At 47.5% G+C, this 23,263-nt stretch overlaps 1 protein-coding gene across 1 annotated transcript in view; it reads right to left on the reverse strand.

Moving 5' to 3' along the window:
* PLPP3 (phospholipid phosphatase 3) overlaps positions 1-18,498 on the reverse strand; it is a 71,784-nt gene extending 53,286 nt beyond the window's left edge. Inside the window, exon 1 of the mRNA XM_090047202.1 lies at positions 17,892-18,498. Coding sequence (XP_089903328.1) covers positions 17,892-18,030 — 139 coding nt within the window. The 5' untranslated portion in view covers positions 18,031-18,498. The remainder of the gene's footprint in view (positions 1-17,891) is intronic.
* Between the last annotated feature and the right edge of the window lie 4,765 nt (positions 18,499-23,263).

Here is a 23,263-nt window from a genome sequence, read left to right on the forward strand (position 1 = left end):
ATGGAGTCTAGTACTCCCACTTTGCTGTTAAGTTTAAATTCCTATAAAGCACCTACTCTGGACTCCGTTAAGGGTCAACTGGACATTTATCTTGCTCGGATCCTGTGACCCCAGCTGACTTCCTGCCCCTGGGGCGGGGGGCTGGACTCGATGATCATCCGAGGTCTCTTCCAGCCCTAACGTCTATGAAATCTATGAATTTAACCTGAACATCAGAGCATAAAGGCTGAGCCCCTGCCTGTGAGTCTCAGAGCAGAGTGCCTCAGTCTTGCACCGTTCCCTGCAGAATATGCATCAGCCACTGTTCTCACACTTCCGTAGCGCCGGACAGACAGAAAGCCCCCACAGGTCAATGGTTCAAGCTTTACTGGAACAGAACAAAGTGCGGTAAATTAAAGGCCGTTATTCTCCCCCTGGTTCATGGCCTGGGTAATCATTTACCCCAACGCAGAATGACTGCACAAATAATTTGACTTCCCGACTGTGAATGTGCTCACAGGCTTCAACCACTCTGCGAGACAGGTGGAACCAGAGTTTCCAGCAAGTGTTTTGCAACTACCCAGGTGCAAAAGGCCCGTCCTTGCCAGAATGGCGGTCACATGATGTCCCGTCTCCAATTAGGGATTTTTGCCCTTGGCTGCTATGGGAACAGGACAGTCCCTTAATGCCTGACCTTTACGGATTTCGCTCACACTTGACTTTAGTTTGCCGTACTCTAACTGAAAATGTAGACTGACTGTTTTACAACCTATATTGCAGGGGAGAACAGCCCTAGTTATAGGTCAAGTCCCCAGCAACTCATTTCCAACTCATTTCCTCAAAGAGAAAGCGATAGGAGGGAAGGAATGGGATCAAAAGACAGGAACTACTATGCTATAAATCAATTCTTAAAACAAGAGACTGGCTACGTCCTCTGCGGATGGACGCTGGCACAGCTCCACGCAGATCAGCAATCTGAGTCTGCTTTCACTCCTAGGTACAGATCCTCGTGTGATCCCCCCGCTGTAATACAGGCCACGGCACTTCCTGCAGCAACACCCACACTGAGCCCCATAATTCAGGTTTAACAAAGGTGTATCTTCTCGAGAAGCATCCAAACTTGATCTAAAGTTTTTAAAGCCCCGTCACACAAGAGTAAGTCCCCCAAAATGAAAAAGCAGTTATACCTCCACTTTGAAATCCCAATCAGTCTCTGGGGAAGAAGACTGTTTGCTCTCAACTGCAGTTGAATTTGCATGGGTCGCATTATTCTTCTCTTTTGGTCTCTCTTAAGTGAAAAAAGTTGGATTCTTGGAGTTAAAGGTTCCCCTCCTGTATTTTTGAAAACAGAAGTTCTGCAAATGACTTTGGAGGATGAGCATCCATAATTATAATTATACACTCATCAGGTCCCATGATTGATACTTGTGGCTATCTGCTAACTTCCAGAATAGCAGATGCTTCTATCCAGAATATATTTACAATAGCTCTAGGAGCCTGATTTTGGATGACTTCTTTTTACCCTTAAAAGTGCAGACTGTATCAAAGCAAACCATCTCTAAACACTATTTGACTTCTCTATGGGCCTGCATTTGTCAGATTCATGCCAACTCAGTCAGAAAAATAAATGCTGCCCAACTTGTCTTTTGAGAAAAAACTTACAGGCAAGTGCTTTAGAAACGCACCCGCATGCTAATCACTCCACTATTCAGCTTCACACTGAATAGAGCTCCAACAATGGCACAGAAATATGCTGAACCCGGTCCACATTTCATGCCACTTCACTCAAAATGCTGCTGTTACCTTGATTTTTAACTGCCTTGTGGAAGCTGCGAGCAGCGTGACAGCTGCTGGGTAAAACCAAGCATTACAAAAATTTGGAAATCAGGATTCAAGGAAAATTTGGAAATCTAGCTTCAGAAAATTCCACTTCTGGGACTATCAGTGAAATCCACATTTATTTGAGTGAAATACAGTCCCCGATACTACAAACGCTCCTCTCCGTAAAGATATGGTCCCTAAAACACGAGTGCCTTCGCAGTTAAACAAACCATGGAGACTGCCTGTGGCTTCTCAATTACAAGGAAGGTAAAACTTTAGTAAATAATTTCTCTTGAGGATTAATCATTTGTATTTTGTGTCACCACTTAACTGATGTCTGAGTAGATCTTTAGCAAGGAAAACCTCAGATCTTCTGTTAGTGATTTGGATAAGCTAGTTCCAAATGTAAAAGGTGACCTGATGGGCACGATGCCTATTCCTTGCTATCTCCGAAGTCAATGTGAAACAAGGGCCATTTAGACTAGCAAACTTTAAAAGGCTCATCTGGTCAAACATTAATGTTCCGTCTCTTACTGATACGTGCATAGAAGTGCCATTCATCTCAGGAGGAATGAGTAAGCGTTTTCCTCATTTAAGGCCAAGGTTTCAGGAACAGACCTTGCTAATCTGCCCCAGACTTCCTATGTGACCTTGAACAAGTCTCCTTGGACCAAAGTTTTGAAGTTGTTCAGGGGCCTCAAGGCACAGTGAGATGCCCAACGGGATTTTCAAAAGCAACTAAATGCCTACCAGCCACTGAAATCAATAGGTGCCTCAGCATTTCTGAAAATCCCACTAGTCACCTTTAAAGATTTCACCTTTGATCTCTCTGTGCCTTGGTTCCCCAGGGACAAAATGGGAACAATACACCTTTATTCCCACCCTGATCTGTTTGAATTGTAAATTTTCTGGGTTAGGAGTAGTCTCTTTAACTCTTATGCCTGTGCAGTATCCAGAGTAATGAGGGTCCTATCACATCTGGGAACACTTGCTAACATGTATAAGTAATGCAGGCAGGCGAGAAACGAGCCATACAATTTAGATAATTATATGATCAACTTGGTCTCTCACTACAATGCAGCAGATCCTCAGCTAGTATAGCTCAATGCATAGGTACTGCAAAGGAGTAAATCCAATTTATACCGGCTGTGAATTGGGCCCAAATTATTTGACAAGCTGCAGGATACTATTTAGATGATAAGCCCACCAGGGTACCCCCTGAAAAGAATTCAGCAGATGATGAGTTAGGGCTTTGTCGTAATGAGATATTTTTAACAAACGCTTCGCGCATGAAAATATCACTTTGAAAAGAAGGATCAGGGTGATCTGTTTTCCCTAGGGCCCTAGAAAAAAAAAAGCCTTCAAATTCAGATCTCCTTAGCTGCAAGTGTTTGGGGTTCCTGGCCAGTTGCTATGGCCACTGCATTTGTACTACAGTGAGGACTTTTCTGTAAACACTGGTGGGAAAGATAACTGGCGCTGGCTACCGTGTTCGCTAGTTCTGTACAGCGTGAACTGACCTCCACAACGGAGTTTAAAGAAAATGGCATAAAACCAACCCAAAATGCAGGCCTGCAATAACGTCAACGATATCAAAAAAGCTAGAGAAGCAGAAAATATCTCCATCTTGTGCAAGAGCTTTCCTTGAGCTTTTTTAAATTTAACGGTCAGGCACATGCATTTTAAATCATGCAATTACATCTAAACCATGAATAAGTATATTATGAAAGTATGGAATTAATATACACTCCGCGCAGGCACGATCAGACCTTAGGGCAAAGCTATAAAAAGTTTCCAAAACAACTATAATTTGGACAAGTTTACAATAAAACCACGTTGGGGTTAGTTACCTCTAGGTGCGAGGCAATGTTGTCACTTACTTTTCATGGTAGCCAGCTTCAATCACAACAGCATTTGGAGGAGAAAGCTGTTGAAGGACCATAATTTACTGCGTGTGGGAGTTACACCCACAACTACAAGCCGGTGAATCTCACTTTTCTGGTTTAATCTAATGAAGGGAAGACCTGATGCATTTCATCTGCTATTCTTGATAAGGCAGTCTTTACTGAGGCCCTGATTCTGCACAAACGTGTTTTGTTTTAACTGTAGGCCTGACATTCATTTCAAGCCACCTACTCACGTGCTTAATGTTAAAAACAGGAATAAGTGTCTGCAGAGGCAGGATCCTGCTAATGATATATCTACACTGCAGAATTAACTTGCATAATCCGTATCCAGATCCAACTCTGATCAGCCCAAATTAGCCCAACCCAATCCTGAAGGCCTATCCCCGGGTTGTTTGTGTTATAGTAAATTAAGCCATTGGATCCTTCTAGGCATACAGGGAACTATGGGAAGACAGTGGAGGACTGCCCATAACTTGAGTGATTTAGCCTAGTGAGCACCATTCTTTTTGGCAGGTGTGCCAGGGGTGGGTGGACGAGAACAGGATGGGATTCAACACCTAGGAGTGCAAGGTGCTGCACCTGGGGAGGAAGAACGGGCACCATACCTACAGGCTGGGGAACTCCCTTCTCGTCAGTGCAGAGGCAGAAAAGGATCTTGGAGTCATCATTGACTCCAAGATGAACATGGGCCGGCAGTGTGGGGATGCAGTCAGGAAGGCCAACTGCACCTTGTCATGCACCCACAGATGCATCACAAGCAGGTCCAAGGAGGTGATCCTCCCCCTCTATGCGGCACTGGTCAGGCCGCAGTTGGAGTACTGCGTCCAGTTCTGGGCACCACACTTCAGGGGGGATGTGCCCAAAGGGAGGTAATCCCAACAAGGGTCAAAGGGAGCAGGAGGGCACATAAACCCCCATGGCTCACTAGGAGCATCCGGGAATGTCTCCTTGCTAAAAGGGAGGCATACACCCAATGGAGGGATGGGGTCATCACCAAGAAGGACTATGTTACAGTCGCCCGAGGATGTAGGGGGGCAGTCAGGAAGGCCAAGGCAGAGATGGAGATAGGACTAGCTTCCCGGATTAAGGACAATAAGAAGTCCTTCTTCAAATACATAGGGGGTAAAAAGAGGGTCCCGGGTAATGTGGGGCCCCTGCAGGACACGATGGGCAACTTAGTCGTCACGCCAGATGACAAAGCTAACATATTTAACGATTTCTTTGCCTCTGTCTTCCTAAGTAGGGACCAGTTCAGCCACCTCCCTGCTGGGCCCCCCTCGGGCCCCGGGAGAGACACGCCTGGGCCAGGGGTTAGCGAGGAGTTAGTTAGGGTACTTCTGGAGAGGCTGGACGTGTTCAAGTCCGCTGGTCCGGACGATCTTCACCCTAGGGTTCTACAGGAACTGGCCGAGGTCATTGCGGGACCCCTGCCGCGGCTCTATGAGCACTCGTGGTGCTCTGGTGAGGTGCCGGAGGACTGGAAGAGGGCCAATGTGGTCCCTATCTTCAAAAAGGAAAAAAAAGAGGACCCGGGAAATTACAGGCCAGTTAGTCTTACCTCAATCCCAGGTAAGCTCTTTGAAAAAATTATCCTGGCACACATCCAGGAGGGCCTTGCGGGGGAATGCATGCTCAGGGGCAACCAACATGGGTTCATCAGTGGTAGGTCTTGTCAGACCAACCTGGTGGCCTTTTACGATCAGGTCACCAAATCATTAGACGCAGGGGTTGCTGTGGATGTAGTCTTTCTGGACTTCTGGAAGGCTTTCGACACTGTCTCTCACCCTGTCCTCATCAAAAAGCTGGGAGACTGTGGTGTCGATGCCCACACGGTCAAATGGGTCGCCAACTGGTTGGAGGGCCGCACCCAGAGGGTGGTAGTGGATGGGTTCTTCTCGACCTGGAAGGACGTGGGCAGTGGGGTTCCGCAGGGCTCGGTCCTCGGGCCCGCACTGTTCAACATCTTCATCAGTGACTTGGATGACGGGGTAGAAAGCACCCTGATCAAGTTTGCTGATGACACTAAGATGTGGGGGGATGTGGGTGCACTAGAAGGGTGCAATAGGCTACAAGCTGACCTTGACAGGTTGCAACGGTGGGCGGATGAGAATAGGATGGGGTTTAACACTGATAAGTGCAAGGTGTTGCACATGGGGAGGAAGAACCGGCACCACACTTACAGGTTGGGGAACTCCCCTCTTGCCAGCACGGAGACGGAAAAGGATCTTGGAGTCGTCATTGACTCCACGATGAACATGGGCCGGCAGTGTGGGGAGGCAGTCAAGAAGGCCAACCGTACCCTGTCCTGCATCCACAGATGCATCTCGAGCAGGTCCAGGGAGGTGATCCTCCCCCTCTATGCGGCACTGGTCAGGCCGCAGCTGGAGTACTGCGTCCAGTTCTGGGCGCCACACTTCAAGAGGGACGTGGACGATATGGAAAGAGTTCAGAGGAGGGCCACTCGTATGATCAGGGGTCAGCAGGGCAGGCCTTATGAGGAGAGGCTACGGGACCTGAACCTGTTTAGCCTCCACAAGAGAAGGTTAAGGGGGGACCTTGTGGCCTGCTACAAACTGGTCAGGGGGGATCAGCAGGTATTGGGGGAGTCCCTGTTCCCCCGTGCGCTCCCAGGAGTGACCAGGAATAACGGTCACAAGCTGGCGGAGGGTAAGTTTAGATTAGATATTAGGAGGCGCTACTTCACAGTCAGGGCGGCTAGGGCCTGGAACCGGCTTCCAGGGGAAGTGGTGCAGGCTCCTAGCCTGGGGATTTTTAAAAGGAAGTTAGATGAGCACCTTGCCGGGGTCATCTGACCCTGGTGCTCTTTCCTGCCGAGGCAGGGGGTCGGACTAGATGATCTACCTAGGTCCCTTCCGACTTTAGCTACTATGAAACTATGAAACATCATGGAGAGGGTCCAGAGGAGGCCACTCGCATGATCGGGGCAGCAGGGCAAGCCCTACGAGGAGAGGCGACGGGACCTGAACCTGTTCAGCCTCCACAAGAGAAGGCCGAGGGGGATCTAGTGGCCTGTTATAAACTAGTCAGAGGGGACCAGCAGGCACTGGGGGAGTCCCTGTTCCCCCGAGCACCGCCAGGAGTGACAAGAAATAGCAGTCGCAAGCTGGCAGAGAGGAGATTCAGGCTAGACATCAGGAGGCGCGACTTCATGGTCAGGGCGGCTAGGGTCTGGAACCAACTTCCAAGAGAAGTGGTGCTGGCTCCTGCCCTGGGGGTCTTTAAGAGAAGGCTGGATGTACACCTTGCTGGGGTCGTTTGACTCCAGTACTCAATCCTGCCCATGGCAGGGGGTCGGACTCGATGATCTGCACAGGTCCCTTCCAACCCTAGAAACCCTAGAAACTATGAAACAACTAGCTCTTCATCATCCCCGAGTGCCACTCTGATCCCCTTCCCCTGCCTGATCTGCTGCTCTGCTTTCTGCTTCCAGTCCTACCTCCCACTGCTATGCCACATGTAGGATGACTGTGCCACATGCCACAAGCTGGCCACCATTGATTCAGCATAACAACAAAATAGGTGGGTTACCAGGCTAAGCAAAAGCTTCACTGAATGTTCAGCCTATTGCCCTGAGGTCAGGTACGATAGCACTGCCTCACACAAGTGAAAGAGTTTCATGTATGGACAGAAGCAGGATTTAAAACGATGACTAAGGAAGGAAAAGGCATAGACAAATTGGCTGAAAATAATGAGCATTTAGTCTGAGTGAAGCCTTACAACTGGATCTTGGGTTATTTGAGCTGTTAGTTTTATCCAAGACTAAAAAAATTGTGTTTGTTTTCCTATCATTGGGAAGTTCCCTTCCAAGTAGGGGTGCACTGATAAAGATTTTTTTGGCGGATACCAATGGCTGATTATTAACCAGCCATATCAGCCGATACCGATCCCATTGCCAATATGCAGCCTGGCAGCTTGGAGAGCAGTGTTCAACTGGTAAGTCTGTGGAGGGTAAGGAGCATGCAGGAGAGAAGTTGTGTATGTGTCGGGGGGGCAGACTGATGCCCCCACAGTGAGGGAGGGAGTGGGGCTGGGGTTGGGGCAGGAGCTATCCAGCTGAGGCAGGGCGAAGCACGGGACAGAGCCAGGGGCAGCTCATCTGGGAGGTGTGGCAGGGTGGCTCCTGGTCCTGTGCACACCCCAGGGGAGGCATGGGGGGGGTGAGGGCGGGCTACTCGCTGTGGGCTCGGGGCTGCACCAGCCTCTTCCCAGCAGGGTGTCTGGGCTGGGGCTGTGCTTGGGGCAGGCCGGGGTGGGGTGGGCAGTGGTGGCACTGATGGGGGTGGGGTGGGGGTTACGGAGTGGGCTACAGCCACCCCAAAATTCACCAAGCTCTAGTCGCAGTCTCCCTATCCTGCCCCCATCCACCCTGAATGCAGCCCTGGCCCAGGTCCCCCACCAGGAAGTGGCCAGCACATCCCCTGGCCCCAAGCCCACAGTGGGCAGCCTACACTCACCCCATGCATAAATCTAGGGGGGTATGTGCCCCGCATTACCCCCCTGGGGTAAGTACAGTGACGGGAGCTACTGCCCCCCCACCCCCAGACAAGTAGCCCGTGGCTCCATCCTGCACTCCACCCTGCCCCAGCTGGGTAGCCCCTGCCCCAGCCCCAGCCCCAGCCCCACTCCTTCACCGTGGTGGCCTTGATCTGTGCCCCCCAGCACAGACTTGTTGGCTGGATGCTGTTCTCCAGGCCTCTGCCAGGCTGCACTCCTGGCTGTGTGCATGCTGCGGCTGTGCGCATGCACAGGGCATTTATCAGTGACGTTATCAGCCACGTTGGCCAAAAAAAATCCATTGCCGATAATGTCCATTTTCCTTTTATCAGTGCCGTTACTATATGGACCGACAGTTTGGTCCTCCTCTACTTCCAAGTATGTAACACCTCCTCTCTCCACCCCAGTTATTTAGATCAACATTAACAGAATAATGCAAATACAAATGACAAAAACATCCTGAGATTTGGAACATCACCAGATTTGGAATTCAGTAAGTTAAAAAGAAGAAGTAAGACATTGTTGGAGGTAAAGTAAGGAACAAAATGTAGTGGTGCTGAAGTTTGTGGAGGCTTCCTCAGCTTGACGAAGGGTTTTTAAACTCAAAAGCCTGCTAAGAAAATTTGTTTCCAGCTATTGAAGTTGGCCTAATAAAAGATATCAGATTCACCCAAAGAACCTTGCCTGGAAATAACTAAGGCATCGAAGTCTTCTGGGAGGAACCCAATTTCCCTACAGTTTTAATATACTTTTTCAGTAAGGTTCTTACTCTTATTGCAAGTCTGACCCTTTCATCAAAGGCTATTTAAAGTCTCTTCAGCTTTTCTTTTCAACAGCTGCCTGCCAATTCAGAAAGATGAAAATTTCACAGGAGTTCGAAATCTGCTTCTATTGATTATAAACCACAGAGCTGTAACTGGGCCATCACATACCATTAAAAATGAAAAATGAGGCTCAGATAGGACTTTCTAATGTTTTCTTGACACCTGTTACAACAAAACCTGATATTCTGAAGTGTGATTCGAGGTTCTTGCCTGCCAGAACTGCAGACTGGAGTAGCCCTTCTTCAGGCTGGAAGCTGCAGGAGAAGAAACAGGAGGACAGAAACAGCATGCCAGTCAAGATAGACAAGGTGGGCTAGCAAGGCGTATGGATAAGTCCACCTGATTTGGAACTGAAAAGGCAATTGTCCAAGTTGCAAAGTTTCCTCACAAACAGGACTCTACCTCACCCCAGCTGAACTTCTACCCCTGGGACACTGGTAGAGTCAGACCTGAAGTATGCAAGCAGGCAGGTTTCCAGACGTGTAGGCTTCTACTTGCCATAGCATGCACTTGGCAATGAGTGAGACACAGAGGATACGGATGGGGCCTGCTGGCTCAAGGGCCCTACAGCATCAGCAACCTCCAAGCATTCAAGAATGATGAGTTAGGCTCCAAGAAAAAGACTTAGAAGTCATTCCTGCATAGCCACAAGGAGGAGAAATTTCTGCGCATGAAAGGTAAAAATATTGCAAAATACAGTATGACTGAAGGAGCTAGCCCTTTAAGAAAAAACAGTGACAGATACCAAGAGATTTGTAACCAAATGTTGTTGGCAACACTGAGGAGAAATGCTTTATTTGTGGTGGGAGGAATTCTTTCTCCCCAAACACTGAGCTACACATCTATACATGTAGGTAGGCAGATGGGCATGTCTATGCACTGCCCACTGCCCTGAAAATACAATTTCCATTTATAAATGGGTTTCCACACAGAACCAGCTTTAAGGCTGCTGCCTTTGACTCTACTGACTTCAGTAGTTATGCTCTTGTTATACAGCAGATAAGACCAGATGACCCCAATGGTCCCTTTCGACTGAAAAACCTTGGACTCTATAGGAGCCTACATACATGCAGCAAGGCACACAGGAGGCATGCTCTATAGGCACCTATACACATGAGAGGCATGCTCTATAAGTGCCTATGCACAGTGAGACGTGCTCCATAGGCACCCATACACGTGCAATCGAGTTACCGGACTCCAGCAGACTCCAGCGTCATGTGTATCAGCATCCCTGCACTGAAAAATGGTGGCAGGGGTGCTTTAACTAAACCCTGTTCTATGAGCTTTAGTTAAAGCACCGCCACCACCATTTCTCTGTGCAGGGATGCTGAATACACGAGATGCTCCAGGCGCTTTAATTAGAGTGGCTCTCGGAGCCGCCCCCCAACACTCCCACTGCGCATGTGTATAAATGCCCTGTAAAACAGGATTATTGTATGAATTTAATCCAGAGCCTTGATCTTGGTAGATACAAAGCTGCAGGGTGGGCTTTTTCAAAGCCCCTTAATCCAACCTCCCCTGTTGCTTCCACAAAGAATCAACCACAATTCCTTTCAGCCACGCATGAGGGCAAGGAGCTGTCCAACTACACCTGCAAGCACAAAACGAGATGCCAAGTGTACAAATATCATGTCCACGAAGTTCTGCACACCACCCACCTGCAACCAGCTGACAACCAGCACTTGGCTGCATCACAGCAACCTTCGCGCCACAAGCGACTGCGGCCCCTTTAACAAAATACAATTCAAACAACTGAAATGATAAGGCGAAGCAGACAAAGAGATCATAAGCCCAGCATATACTGCGATAACTGCATATGTATCCGGGCAACCAAAATCAAACGTGAATTACCTGAAAAGTCCAGCATAATAAAATGAAACAGGTGTAAACCTAGGCATGAAACAGGTGAACATAATTGGTTTGATTTGTGATGAAGGCCTTATATTGATTTCAGCACTCACTATCCACTCGGTTAATGAAAAGACCTCTTCCAGGAGTCTACATACAATCATGTACACGACATGCTTTTAATAACAGGCAAAAGGAACATGAGCTTACTGTTTATGTAGCAGTTATACAGAATCGCATTGCCTTTGGGCCAGAATCAGGCCTTCTCAGGTCCATGCATCTCTGAGTACAACAGAGCTAAGTAGGTTTACAACAGCTCAGTGTTTGGCCCACGGCAGGCATAAAATTGTCTGTTCCCTATATATGTTGCAAGTCTCCGTAGAAATACCAAGAAAGAAACATGTTAACAGTTTTTACTTATTCTCATTCCTTCTTTACTTTTTTCCAGTAGGCCATGTCCAGATGAATGCAATCTAACACCAAAGTATCACTTCAGCACCATTTTTATAATGCAGGTTCAGACCCAACACAGTAACCAAGGTGAAAAAGTGACCTCAAAGCCAAACTCATTCCTTTTGAACTAAACGACTCTTTAAATGAAGAATGGGCAAAGAGTCCCAGGTAAAGGAGTCCTTGTGGATTGGGTGAAAAATTACACTTCTGAACACAGGCCATTTTATTGTTTCAGCCACTTTTTAGGGTGGGTTTCATGTTATCCGAAATTACTGGATTACATCCTCCACTCGCATAAACTTTTCAGGGTTTGCCTAGTAGGATGCTTAGATCTATTTTAAAGTTCACTTTAGGATCAAGTCTGGAACTAAACTGATAAAACATAAAGTGCTGGGTCCTTGGAGGAAGCCGAAGGGTCTTTTAAACTTTAGAAGGGCTTCCCCCTCCATTGTTCAGGATCCTTTTGCGGTAGCAACTGGCTGCTGTGTACATTTTCCCTGACAGAAGTTCGAGAGAAAATGAAGTATAGACAAAAAGAATAAAAAGTCCTGTCAATTAAGGATATGAGAGAATACAGCGATTGCTAAGTGTCCAGCGTTAAAAGCCATCTGTCAATTTGAAGAGTCAACTAATTTTGACTTCTCTGAGTCTCCTTGCCAGATAAACCAGATGAAATGTATCCACTGTTGGGGACTTTGGGGAAGTTGCTGCACTTGAATAAGCTGCAAAAATATTAGAGCCAAACCCATCCTATCATCCTTCCCCCACGCAAAAAAACCATTCCTTTTTTTTGCACTTGTCAGCAAACTACCTGTCACTGGCTAGTGCTCTCCTGATGTAGGGGTCCTGACAATTGAAAAACAAGGGTCTTTGAGGAGTCAGTGAACCCAGACTCCTCACTGTTGGGGCATTTTCCTTGGAGGCCCACATACAGGATTTGGGGAAGGTAACTTTGCTCTGGAGGAGATGACCTGGGCAGGCTGAGGCAGGAAAGGAGGCTTGTCTGGCCTGGCTCTCCATACACTGCACCTCTCCAGTGCACTGTGCAACAGGTCCAAAGTGGAATATCAGCTTAGATACCAGCTTCCTTAGCCAAGGACTTCACCATGTGAGGAGTCAGTTGTACAGCAGTCAAATATTACCAGCTGATCTGTTCCAGCTGTCTGCTCACCTTTACTCCGCAAGCCACTCTACGTGTTGATCTGGCATAGAGAGAGCGGAGTCAATCCCAAAGGTCCTGAGCCTGGTCCCCAGGGATGCATGTATGGATGCTCGCTGGGTCTGCACCCTGTCCTGCACAGCACCCCTCTCCATGCTGCATTACTCTTATCATCCTTCCTGCCATAACTAACGGCAGTTTTCATACACCACATTTGTGGCAGGCTGAGAGCTGTCTCCTCATTCAGGGTCTGAGCCTGCGGTAGCACCAGCTCTCTCCTTTTGCTGTGCGCTGCTGCTGCCCAAGGCTGCTGTGTGCACAGGGGAGGAGGTGTATGAAGACTCGCAGCAAAGACAGAGGACAGTGTGATGGGGCAGAGCCTAAAAATGTATGCGGGTAGAGCAAGACACTCCTAACAACAGCAGGTCTAACTCGCTTTCTGCAAACCTTTCCTGCCCTGCTTGTTGAAGTCTGGCTTGCTCCCACCGGACTGTGTAACTGAAGCACTTGTGGACACTGTCCCAACCAGGCAGAACCACGAAACTGGATTTCCAGGCATACGGGGTCCTGATGGACATAACTAGCAGCCAGGGTTAGCACGGACTCTTGTAAGGCTGACTGGCTGGCTTGCTGTCCCAGCAATTTAAGAGAAATCCTCTTATTCTCTAAATTAGACAATTGAGAAAAAGTCATATTCCCCCTCCAGAGAGCGGGGGGAATTGGAGAGCGAGCATTTTTTTCAGGTGATCTGGCCTAAATGCCAGCTGTGCCAGATGCTATTTCTGAATGACATATGGACGTGACATTTCTGGAGGCGGCATGGTGTCGGTTACAAAGCTCAGGGTCATTCTTGGGAGGGACATAAGTGCTGCCTGTGTGAGGCTTAATCTACTCGGATACGAGGTGCCCCGTGCTGCCAATACATTTCATTTGGGATTTGTCATTCTGAAGGTGTTGACACTCTGACCACAATGGAGGGGATATGTAGGACCAGGACTTGCTCTGCACATCTTCATCCAATAGTCTAACCTATTCAGCTTGTCATGCGGCTGACAGCTGGTCAATGGCTCCATTTCTGCCTGCTTTTCAGTGACCTTATTGCCCTAGGGGTGCTTAAGAAATGAAGATGTGAATCATTCTCTTCTGCATCTACCATTCTTCCCCCATCAAGATAAATATTTCCCTCTAATGAGAGGTAAGAAGGTGGGTCTCCTTAACTATTCACACACAATTAAGGGTGTGAGAAAGTCAGAAATCAGCCAAGTTGCCTTTCTCTAAACAAAAGGTTTGTTACTAGGCAAACATCAATTTAGGATATAATCTTGCCAGTGTTGATAGTGTGCTCCCTATGGAAAACTGATTGCTGGTATCTATTTCAACAAAGAAAATCTGTGAAGACGGACTAATTTCTGCAAAATGAATCACATGGTGAAGAACAGTTTTAATGGGAGCTTCAAACTTACTGTATCGCTGCTAGGAAATATTGTTTCACATGATATTCAAGGAATAGGTGTGGCAGAAATACATGTGCCCTCCTAGGAAGCTGAAAATGAAAGTTAATGTTTAGTTCTCTGAATAACCTCCACATCAAAAAAGCACAAGAAACTTGCCTTCCTCTCAAGGCAATAGGTTCAGTTCTCAGCTGAAACAACCCAGTGAATTCACTGGAAGATGACTGTTTGTACCAGCCGAGAATCTGGCCTACCACCAAGTACAGCTATAAAACTGAGCCTTGTGTTGATTGTGGTTCTCAGGAATTACTTTTTTTTTTAACAATGCAACATTTCACCAGGGTCCTTTCCCCAGCACAGCTTACATTAAAAGGGAAGCAACTTTTCTTCTGCCAGCTGGTGGCAGAAAAGTTCCTTCCCTTGAATTTAATCACTTCTGACCTTTACTGCTGCATTCCCACCTGGCAGCTGTGCCACAAAGTAACCCAGAAGTCTGACATGAGGATCGGTTCAAACCTATTCAAAAAGACCTTCCGCACACACGCCTCGTGGGTTACAGAAGTCCCTTATTAAGTCCCACCAGGTCTAGGTATCTGAGCATAATTAGGCCGGGATCAGAGTCCTACTACCTTCAGCTACCTGATTTGTGCCCTCACTAACAGATGCTTCTTAACTATGCCAACTCTCCACCCCGCAAAAACCCACTTCCTGCATCTACCTATAACACAATGTGGCATAATCAGTTATACTGTGTTGTGCCATCCGCTGCTGCGATCGGTATCAGAGGTTAGGCATTATTTACCCGCCCTATCTCAAGTGCAATAATTTACGTCAGTCGAGTCCTCTCAATGCAGAACATCAGCCAGCAATCCTTGACTCATTTGAGCAAAACTCACTTGAGCCAGGAGTGCCAGGATAAAGATTTGACAGATCTACCCTTCAGAATCCTTTCACTGAGAATTTAACCTTCTGCTTAAATAAGTGAGGCAAAGTCAAGCGAGTTATATGTTTCTACGTACATCACTTTTATAGAGTGCATATCAAGTATTACACTTTTCCCAGATACAAGAAGATGAAGCTTGCTGCACTGCCCTGTATTCCTGTGAGAATATAAAGGGAAGACTCTCTCTCCCTTCCCAATGTATTAATGCCTAGTAATACAGACCAGATGACTGATACGCTACTTACAAATTAAATCAAACTGACAACTTCAAAAAGTGTGCTCTAAGCAGAAACAATTGTCTTAAAGACAGTGGTGTCAGATATATTAAAATTGCATGCTGTGGTGTTATTCATTTATTTGTTGGAAGTCAGCTAACTTTTCCTAAATGCTTCTGTCAATTAAATATCTAGTGTTGCCATGCTATTTTTTTTATCTACAAATCAATACAGTGCAATGTTTGTACCTTGGTAAGGGGAGGAGGAAGGTGATGGAAGGCTCTAATAAAGATGCATCTGAAACACCAAAAGTAACTTAAAATACCCATTGTTTCCTTAGTTGGTAAAAACTTTCAAGTTTCATGAAATGTACCTACTCACTTGTTATACAGCACTGTCTGCAACTACGTCTTTGGAGCTAACAGAGGTGAGCATAGGGGATGCAGACTGGGCAGACACAACGCACACAAGGGTTAAATTACTTCCCTGAGGATATGCAGCTAGTCTGTGCTGGAACCTGGACTGGAACTCAGGTCTTTGACCCCCAGACTCATGTTTGATTCATTAGACCACAGTGCCCCCTGGATACTGTTTACAGACATATCCCTTTTCTCTCTCCTCTTGATTTTTTTAAATTTATTTTTGGTTAGTATAGTGTCCTATGACACACCATCTTGAGATAATTTTTTTTTTAAAAATGACTGTTTTGCTGCCCTTCAGCTGGGCTTGGGCATATAAATGTATGCATTATCATGCACCTCTTTTTTAGAGAACCGCTGCCAGAAACATCAAACCTACATTGCTCCTTCGCTCCTCTGTCAATGTGTCTATCCAAAAAGCTACTGCTGTTACTTTTCAGCAGCACATACATGTCTAAGACAGCAAAAGAGACCTACCCCGCAAACCAGAGAAGAGCCCGCCCCACCAAAGCAGAATGTACCCGGTTCCTAATGGATGTAGGATCTGGCCCAAACAGTCTTGAGGAGAGACTCACCATCATAACCACCCACACGCACATGCCTGGGCTCTTGGGTTTGTCTAAGGAGTCAGGGGAAGGTTACTGCTAATAGGTGGTTATCGCACACTTCTGTGTTTCTACAAGTACACAGCAAGGGAAAATGAGCATCCAGCAAAGCCTGCTGGAGATTAAGCGGCCTGTTCTGAATCCTTTTAGTAAGTGTTAATCATCATATGATACATAATAAAGTACCAGAGAAAGCTTTCACTACATGAAAGGGTGTCTCTGAACTGCAAGGGCTTAACACAGCATCTCAGCAGAGTGTGCTGGGCAGGGGATGGAGGTGTTTTCATGGGCCTTCCTGTCCATCTATTGGACCCTGAGATATTGGGAGGCTGCTTGTCCTCCTGCGAATGATTTCCAACATGCTTTACCAGCTTGCTGAACTGGAGAGTGGTTGGTAAAAGGCACTGAGCACGTGATCATCATCTTGATCATTTGGTGAGACCCTCAGCTGATGAGTGGCGTACCCCCGCTGTGGTCAGTGCCAGCTTACACCACCTGTAAATCTATCCCCAGGTCTGTTCATGCCACAGATCTGTTCTGATACAGCAGGAGAAGGGACTGACTTGCTTGTTCATAGGTACGTGCTCTCCAAAACACCCACCACCTGGTTATCTAAACAGGCTTGGTAGCTAAAAGCTGGAATTTCATCTTAAGATGGCCTAACATAACCCATTTCAAAAGGCTTTCAGAACTGAAGGCCTTAGCTGAAGAGGCAAGATTGCTTCCTCGTTATTATTATTTATTTTTAGCAATGTGACATATTGTCACTTTTGAACCTCCTACTGTCCTCCTACTGTGTCCTGTTGAACCTGCCACATATCCACTTCTGTGCAGCACTGAGTCCACCAGGACTTTACCCCTCCTTTTCCTTGGTGACAGATTTGCACTCACGCTATCCTCCAAAACCACTAAAAACTAAGTCACGGACAACCTGTTGGCACAAATGACACCGTATCTCCCAAATGCAAACAACTGGCTTTGTTTCCTCCTGCAGTTCTGGCCTTGGAGAGACAACCCGCCACACTTCCCCAGCCACACCAGTGCTGGGGATGGCACCTAGCGGACCACGGTGTGTGCAGAAGCAAGTCTCGGCTCAACCCCCGCCCTCCAATATGGCTTTTTCAGGGCAGCCAGCAAGGGGGACAGATGCTGTGTTTACACTCAGGAGCTCTGCTGCCTGCGGGGACATCCATTTTGCTTGGATGGGCACCAGCACAACTTTGCCTCGCACCACATTTCTGTATGGGGCTCACTTGGCCCTATGCAAATCAAGCCACTTCCAGTGCTCCAGTGGCAGCTACTTCACCAGCACGCTCCTACTTCTGCAGCAAAGCCATCCCATTTGCACACAGGCAGGACAGCAAAAAAAAAAACAACCCCCCAACCTTTGCAAGGCACTCTTTCTTTCCTTTCCTTTTTTCCCCATCTCTGCAAAACTTTTCCACCCAGGCGCAAACAGACCCCAAACCCAAAAACAACCCCCCCAACTTTGCAAGGCACTTTTCCTTTCCTTTTCTTCCCCCCTCCCTCTTGCAAAAAAACTTTTCAACCCGGGCAGGCACTTTGCAAACACACACCGCCTTGCCTAAGAGCAAGACGGACCCAAAATAGCTCTTGCAAAATGAACTGATCCCCAGCCATGCCCCGCAGGGGGGGGATCCCGGGCGGCAGAGCAAAAGGCACGGAGGCAAAGTTGGAAGGGGGGGGGGGGGAAGAAAAGAAAGAAAAGAGCTGGAAGTCGGAGGTGCTCACCCATGAAGAGGCAGAAGAGGTCGAGGAAGATGAGCAGCACTTTCTTGCTGCTGCCCTTGCCCGGGTTGTTGTTGAGGGCCGGGCTGCCGCCGTTCTTGCTCTCCGGAGCGATGGCTTTGTCGTACTTGTAGTTCTGCATCCTGCGGCCGGGCGGGCGGGCGGGCGGGCTGCGGGCGGGCGCGCGGAGCCGCTGGAGCGCGCGGGTCAAGCGCTGCCGCTCGCTGCCGGCGGGCGCGGGGCTCGCATAGGCGGCTCGTCCCGGGGAGGAGGGGTGGCGGAGGAAAGGGAGGAGAGAGAAAGTTTGCTTGGTTTCCCCCCCCCCGCCTCAAAAAAAAAAAAATTAAAAAAAAACGAGACACGTCCTTGCAAAACGAGCAAAAATAACAACAATCAAAAGCAAAGGCAGCGGCGGGAGGCGGGAGGAGGGGGCTTGCCCGCGCTGGGGGCTGCGCCTGCCGCTGCCGCCGCCGCTGTGCGAGCCCCGGCCTCGGCCCCGCACTTTTTATTTCCCGAGGTCCTTTCCACCCCTTCCAGAAACACGCACACACACACGCACACACACACACAGCGCCGAAGTCACTTTGGCTCTGCTGGGATCGCCAAGTACAGCCCCCTTCCTGCATCTGACAGAGGATAATTAACTCCACATTTTTTTTTTTTCTTTCCAGTGGGCAGGAAAAAAGAAAGAGAGTCGGGAAAAGTTCCTGAAAACCCAGAAGGAGAGAGCCCCTAGCGTCCACAGGGAGAGGAGGAGGGGGGCCTTCTCCGCACCCCTCCGCTGGGTTGTTCTGCTTGAGGAAACACTGCCCTGCCTCGTGTCCCAGCCCGGACTGAATTGTGAAACCCAGGCAAATGCTGGCTGCCAGCACCCCGGGCCGCAGACAGCCCCGGGAGCAAAGCCTCGGGTCCTGAGGGCACTGGCGCAAGGGTCCCCAGCCTGCAGGGCAAGAGGTGCCCCGAGCCAGTCCCGAGCGATTCGGGAATCCCGAACTACTGCCCCTGCGTCAAAGCGGAGCCGCTTTGCCCTCTCAGAAGAAGACTGTGGTGTTCATGAAGTTCAAAAAGCCAAAGGCGTTGGATTTTGGCAAGAACGGTCCTCCAGTCCCAAGGCTGCACGCAGACTATTCATCAGGATCATGACATTGTGTTAATCTCCCTTTGATCAAATTAAAAATTGCCTAGGAAGTCATGGAAAGTGCTTCTCGGATCCCTGATTGGCGGGGTTGCAATCTTACCCGGTCTGTGGGCAAACCAGGATGTGGCACTGCTGGGAATTAATACTTGGTGGAAAGGGACACTGGGCATAAAGTTGCCACCACATATATTTTTTTTCCCAGTGTTGGACCCGATCCTTCGGTCCTGACACAAGCAAAGCACTGATTTGGCCAAGTACTGAGTTGTGTCGTGTGCCATCTCAGCGAATCCTAATAGGCAGCAAAAGGGATTGCTTGGTATTCCAGTTGCCAGAAGCACCTCCAAGAGCAACCCAGCAATAGCAAGGCTGCTTCTAGATGGGGTGGGGAGGAGGGCGATGGGTTTCCAGTAGGGAACCATTCCAGGTTCACGTTTCTAGCTTTGGAATTCGCCTCTGTACATAACGCACGAGCACAACGAGGTGCGAACTTTCGGAGAAGGGGTCACAGGAAACTAGTACAGACAGCAAAAAATCCTGAGCCTGAACCCATTCAGTCTTGGCTGGTTAATCTTCCTGTGTAGATTGAATGGATAAGCAAGTGAACAGACATGCTCTTTCAGAAATGAAGCCACCTGCCTGCAGTGCCTCAGGCCAGCGGCCAGGGGGTGCTAGAGCACGCCTGCCTGCTTGGCTGGAGCAGACAGCTTGGGCCAAGGCTAGCCTGCCCACCTTGTGGGTGGGGGGAGGGGGAGGTTGTGGGGAGGTGCAAAGTATCCTGGGATACTGGGAGACTGCGAGTTAACTTAAACCTGGAGGGACTCCAGGACAGAAGTGCAATGAACCAATTTAAAGTAAATCAGTTCAATCTGATACTACATCCATCCAAGTTTATCTTAAACTGGTTTTGGCCCTTTTGGAAGCACTTCGTATGTGCTGAGATGCTGTTGTGTTACAGACTGGAACCGGTTTCTTATCACTTACACCAATCTGTGTGTAACTTCTGTCTCTAGGGGGTTATATGAGACAGACTGGAATATGGTACCTTCTCTCTCCACACGAATTCCTCCTGGACCCGTTTAGACAAAGTCCAAATGAGCCTGCAACTCCTTTGATGCAAAACTCCCATGATAACTGTGGATGATGGTAATCCACCATGCATACAGGCCTTAGCAAATCCTGTCTTGCCTTTCTTGCATGGGCTGTCTCAGAGGAAGTCCTGGGCAGGTGGAAGCAGAACAAGATTTTATCTTCCCGTGGGTAACAGACAAAAGAAATCTGGAAAAAAGTGTTATCTCAGCTATCTTAATTTATCAACATGATTTGGTAAGAAACCCTTATATATCCCTTTCTGAAGAAAGTGTGCTTACTTGTGCGCTGTGACCCAGCACAGGATGTACTTGGGCCTCTGATCTGGGTTCAGATGCCTCCACTTTATTCCTCCACTAGAACATGAACCATCTCGCTGCCACCTACACGACACGCAAGGAAACTAGTGTGGGGCCCATACTGTCAGGTAGTGGGTAACAAATCAGGAAGGATTTTTGATTCAGAGAGGAATCATGTGTTTTGGGACCACGCTTGGTCGGGGATATGCTTTCAAGTCCCTTCTAACCCAGTTGCAAATAAGTTTATAATAGCAGTCAATAGCATCCAGTGTCTCTCTCATCCATAGTGGGATCTTAGCAAAAACAACAAAACAACTGCTGAAGTGAAATGTGTCCCTGTTGTTTGTCAGAGGCAAGGATTTCTTTCTTTTTTTTTTTTGATTGATATCTTTTATTGGACTGACTGTGTATTTGGGATAAAGTTGGACAAGCTTTTGAATGCAAAGCATTTGTCTTCAGGTCTGTTGTTTGGAAACGTGTGGTTTATGAGATGAGTTCACTGGTTTCAGGGCAGGTTGAATCATTTCGGTTATTTCGGAATATGTTGACTGCAAATTATCCCACTTAAAATGCTCTGGGTTAAACTCGATTAACCTTTTAGCGTGAGGGAGAAACAGTTATTGTAACAGCAAATGAAAAATCAAAGGGGCCTTCCTTGTACTTGAAGGGAAAGTGAGAGGTATTTAAATTAAAGTTTTGCATTATAAGGCCCCTCAGGCTATTCGTGTTTACATTTTCAAAACAAAATGAGTGTACTGTTAATTGATGCAAGCCATGGCACACAAGTCCGAATTTTGGATTATTTCTTAAGGGAGCAGAGCGCTACAATTATCCACTGCAAAGTGTGAACCGAACAAATTGTCACCATTGAAAACTAGCTTCCCTGCTTTAATAAATATTGGGCAAGAAAATTATTTATAATAATTTCTTTTACATTCATTTACTCATTCATCATTTACTCATTCAATAATGTATAGCAACTCCCATTTTAAGGCCTAATTCTTAATTTCTCCCATATTCAAAATTCCTGCTGGGAGTCAAGGTTTTAACTGATAGGAAGTCCCTGAATTCAATGTGTCGCATCAGCCGAGAACAGGGCCCTGGGTATCTGAGGTTCCTCATCTTAATCCCACTGAAGTCAGGGGCAATATTTCCATTGTCTCGAGTGGGAGGCGGATGGAGCCCGGAGTGCATCAGGAACACAGGATCAGGCCCTATGAAGATAAGCTTTGTTTCTGGTAAAAGTAATTACTGACTAGATTGACAGCTGTTTAACTGGGATGCTCCACACACCTAATACTGAAATAGTAACTACGTTTCAGTTAGGTAGTTTGTCATTTTTTAAATGAGTAACTTCCTCTGAAGATTGTTGCGGTGACACAAAAATGGCCCGCGGGTAGGCGCAGCCATTTTGTAGCTCTCTACCTCAAGGGGCTAGTTGCAGCAACCTCGGTGAAGGCTTCCCATTCAGCAATGTTAATTCTGAAATTCAGAGAAGTTGTTTTTAGTCAGCGTGACTAAGCATTGCACTTTAGCCCAGAGAGCATTTGATTTCAGTCGCCCCTGAAGTGACTCCCGTATATCCTTTTTTTGTGTGTGTGTGTGAATGTGTTTGTCAATCATAAGATACTTTGAGGTCCCTCAAGAAAGAAAAGGGGCTCAGAGTTAGACCCACTAAAGGACTTAGGCACTAATCCTAACTAGCTTTCATGCAGGGCACCAAAGCAGAAAATTGCAGTCTTCATAACCCTCTCCCAGTCATGGGCAACTGGTGCTTCCCGAGTCTGGGGGGGCACCAAATCACTGATGGGGGCGGGGGGAGTCGAACAGTCACAAACCCCTCCGTGACCATTTCAGGCTCTTGTAATCTAAATAAATACCTGCTTTCTGAGCTGAACTACTCCCTGCATCGGACAATGAGCTCACAGGGAAAATTCTGCTCCCAGATCCCCATGCTAAGCTTGGACTTCCTTGGACATTAGTGGGCATTTTGCCTTTGGAAAAGAGCCAGCAATCAAAGATGATAACCACCCTGCAGGTCTGGGAGAAGAATTCTGTTTTACAGAAAGACGTAGCAAGTGTAAGGGTTTTACGTTCTTCAGAAGAATAACCTTCAGTTGTCATACAGCTGGCAGGGTGGAAGAGAAGAAATGCTTTATGTGGCAATTAAAATCTCACTTGCCCCTGTTCTTTGAGTTTGAGAAGTGTTATGTTCCTCTTCAGGGCTCATCTTCCTGCTTCCAACACCCCACATCATAAAGAAAACTTTGTTGCAAAGAGTATTGAAATATGTACTTTGTGTACTCACTCCTGTACAAAATGGGACCAAATCAAAATCCTCCTCTCCTACCAGTGTAGCATTTTACACCCACTTTTTCTTAGTTCAGAGCAGCTCATCAGAGACCACCATGGGTTTTCGGTCAGCCCTTTTATGAAGGTGCAAATCACTACATAGGGTGTGAGGTAGTGGGGAGTCAGACCCTGTCTTTTTAATAAATCACGACCAACTCCGTAACAATAACCGAAGTAAGAAAGAAGGTGGGTAAAGTTTATTGGCTAGGATCTGCACAGGCTTCAAACTGAACTAGTACCAGTAAGAAAAGGAACAGGTCTGGAGCACACCAAACAAATCAGATAGGTGTATACCAAAAGTTCATGACCAGAATATTGCCAAACTTTGGGAAGTTCAGATCTGGCTTGATCAACTTGAACTTATTTTAGAACTCCAGGACCTGAGCTTTCCAAGCCCTACAGCAGGGGCAGGCCAAATATGTCCCGTGGGCTGGATCTGACCCACCAGGTGAGTTCATCTGGTCTGCGGGTGGGTGCTCACCAGTTAACTGTATCCCCCG

This window comes from Crocodylus siamensis, chromosome 5, assembly GCF_052110815.1.
Source record: "Crocodylus siamensis isolate JL-2025a chromosome 5, ASM5211081v1, whole genome shotgun sequence".
Taxonomy (NCBI): Eukaryota; Metazoa; Chordata; order Crocodylia; family Crocodylidae; genus Crocodylus; species Crocodylus siamensis.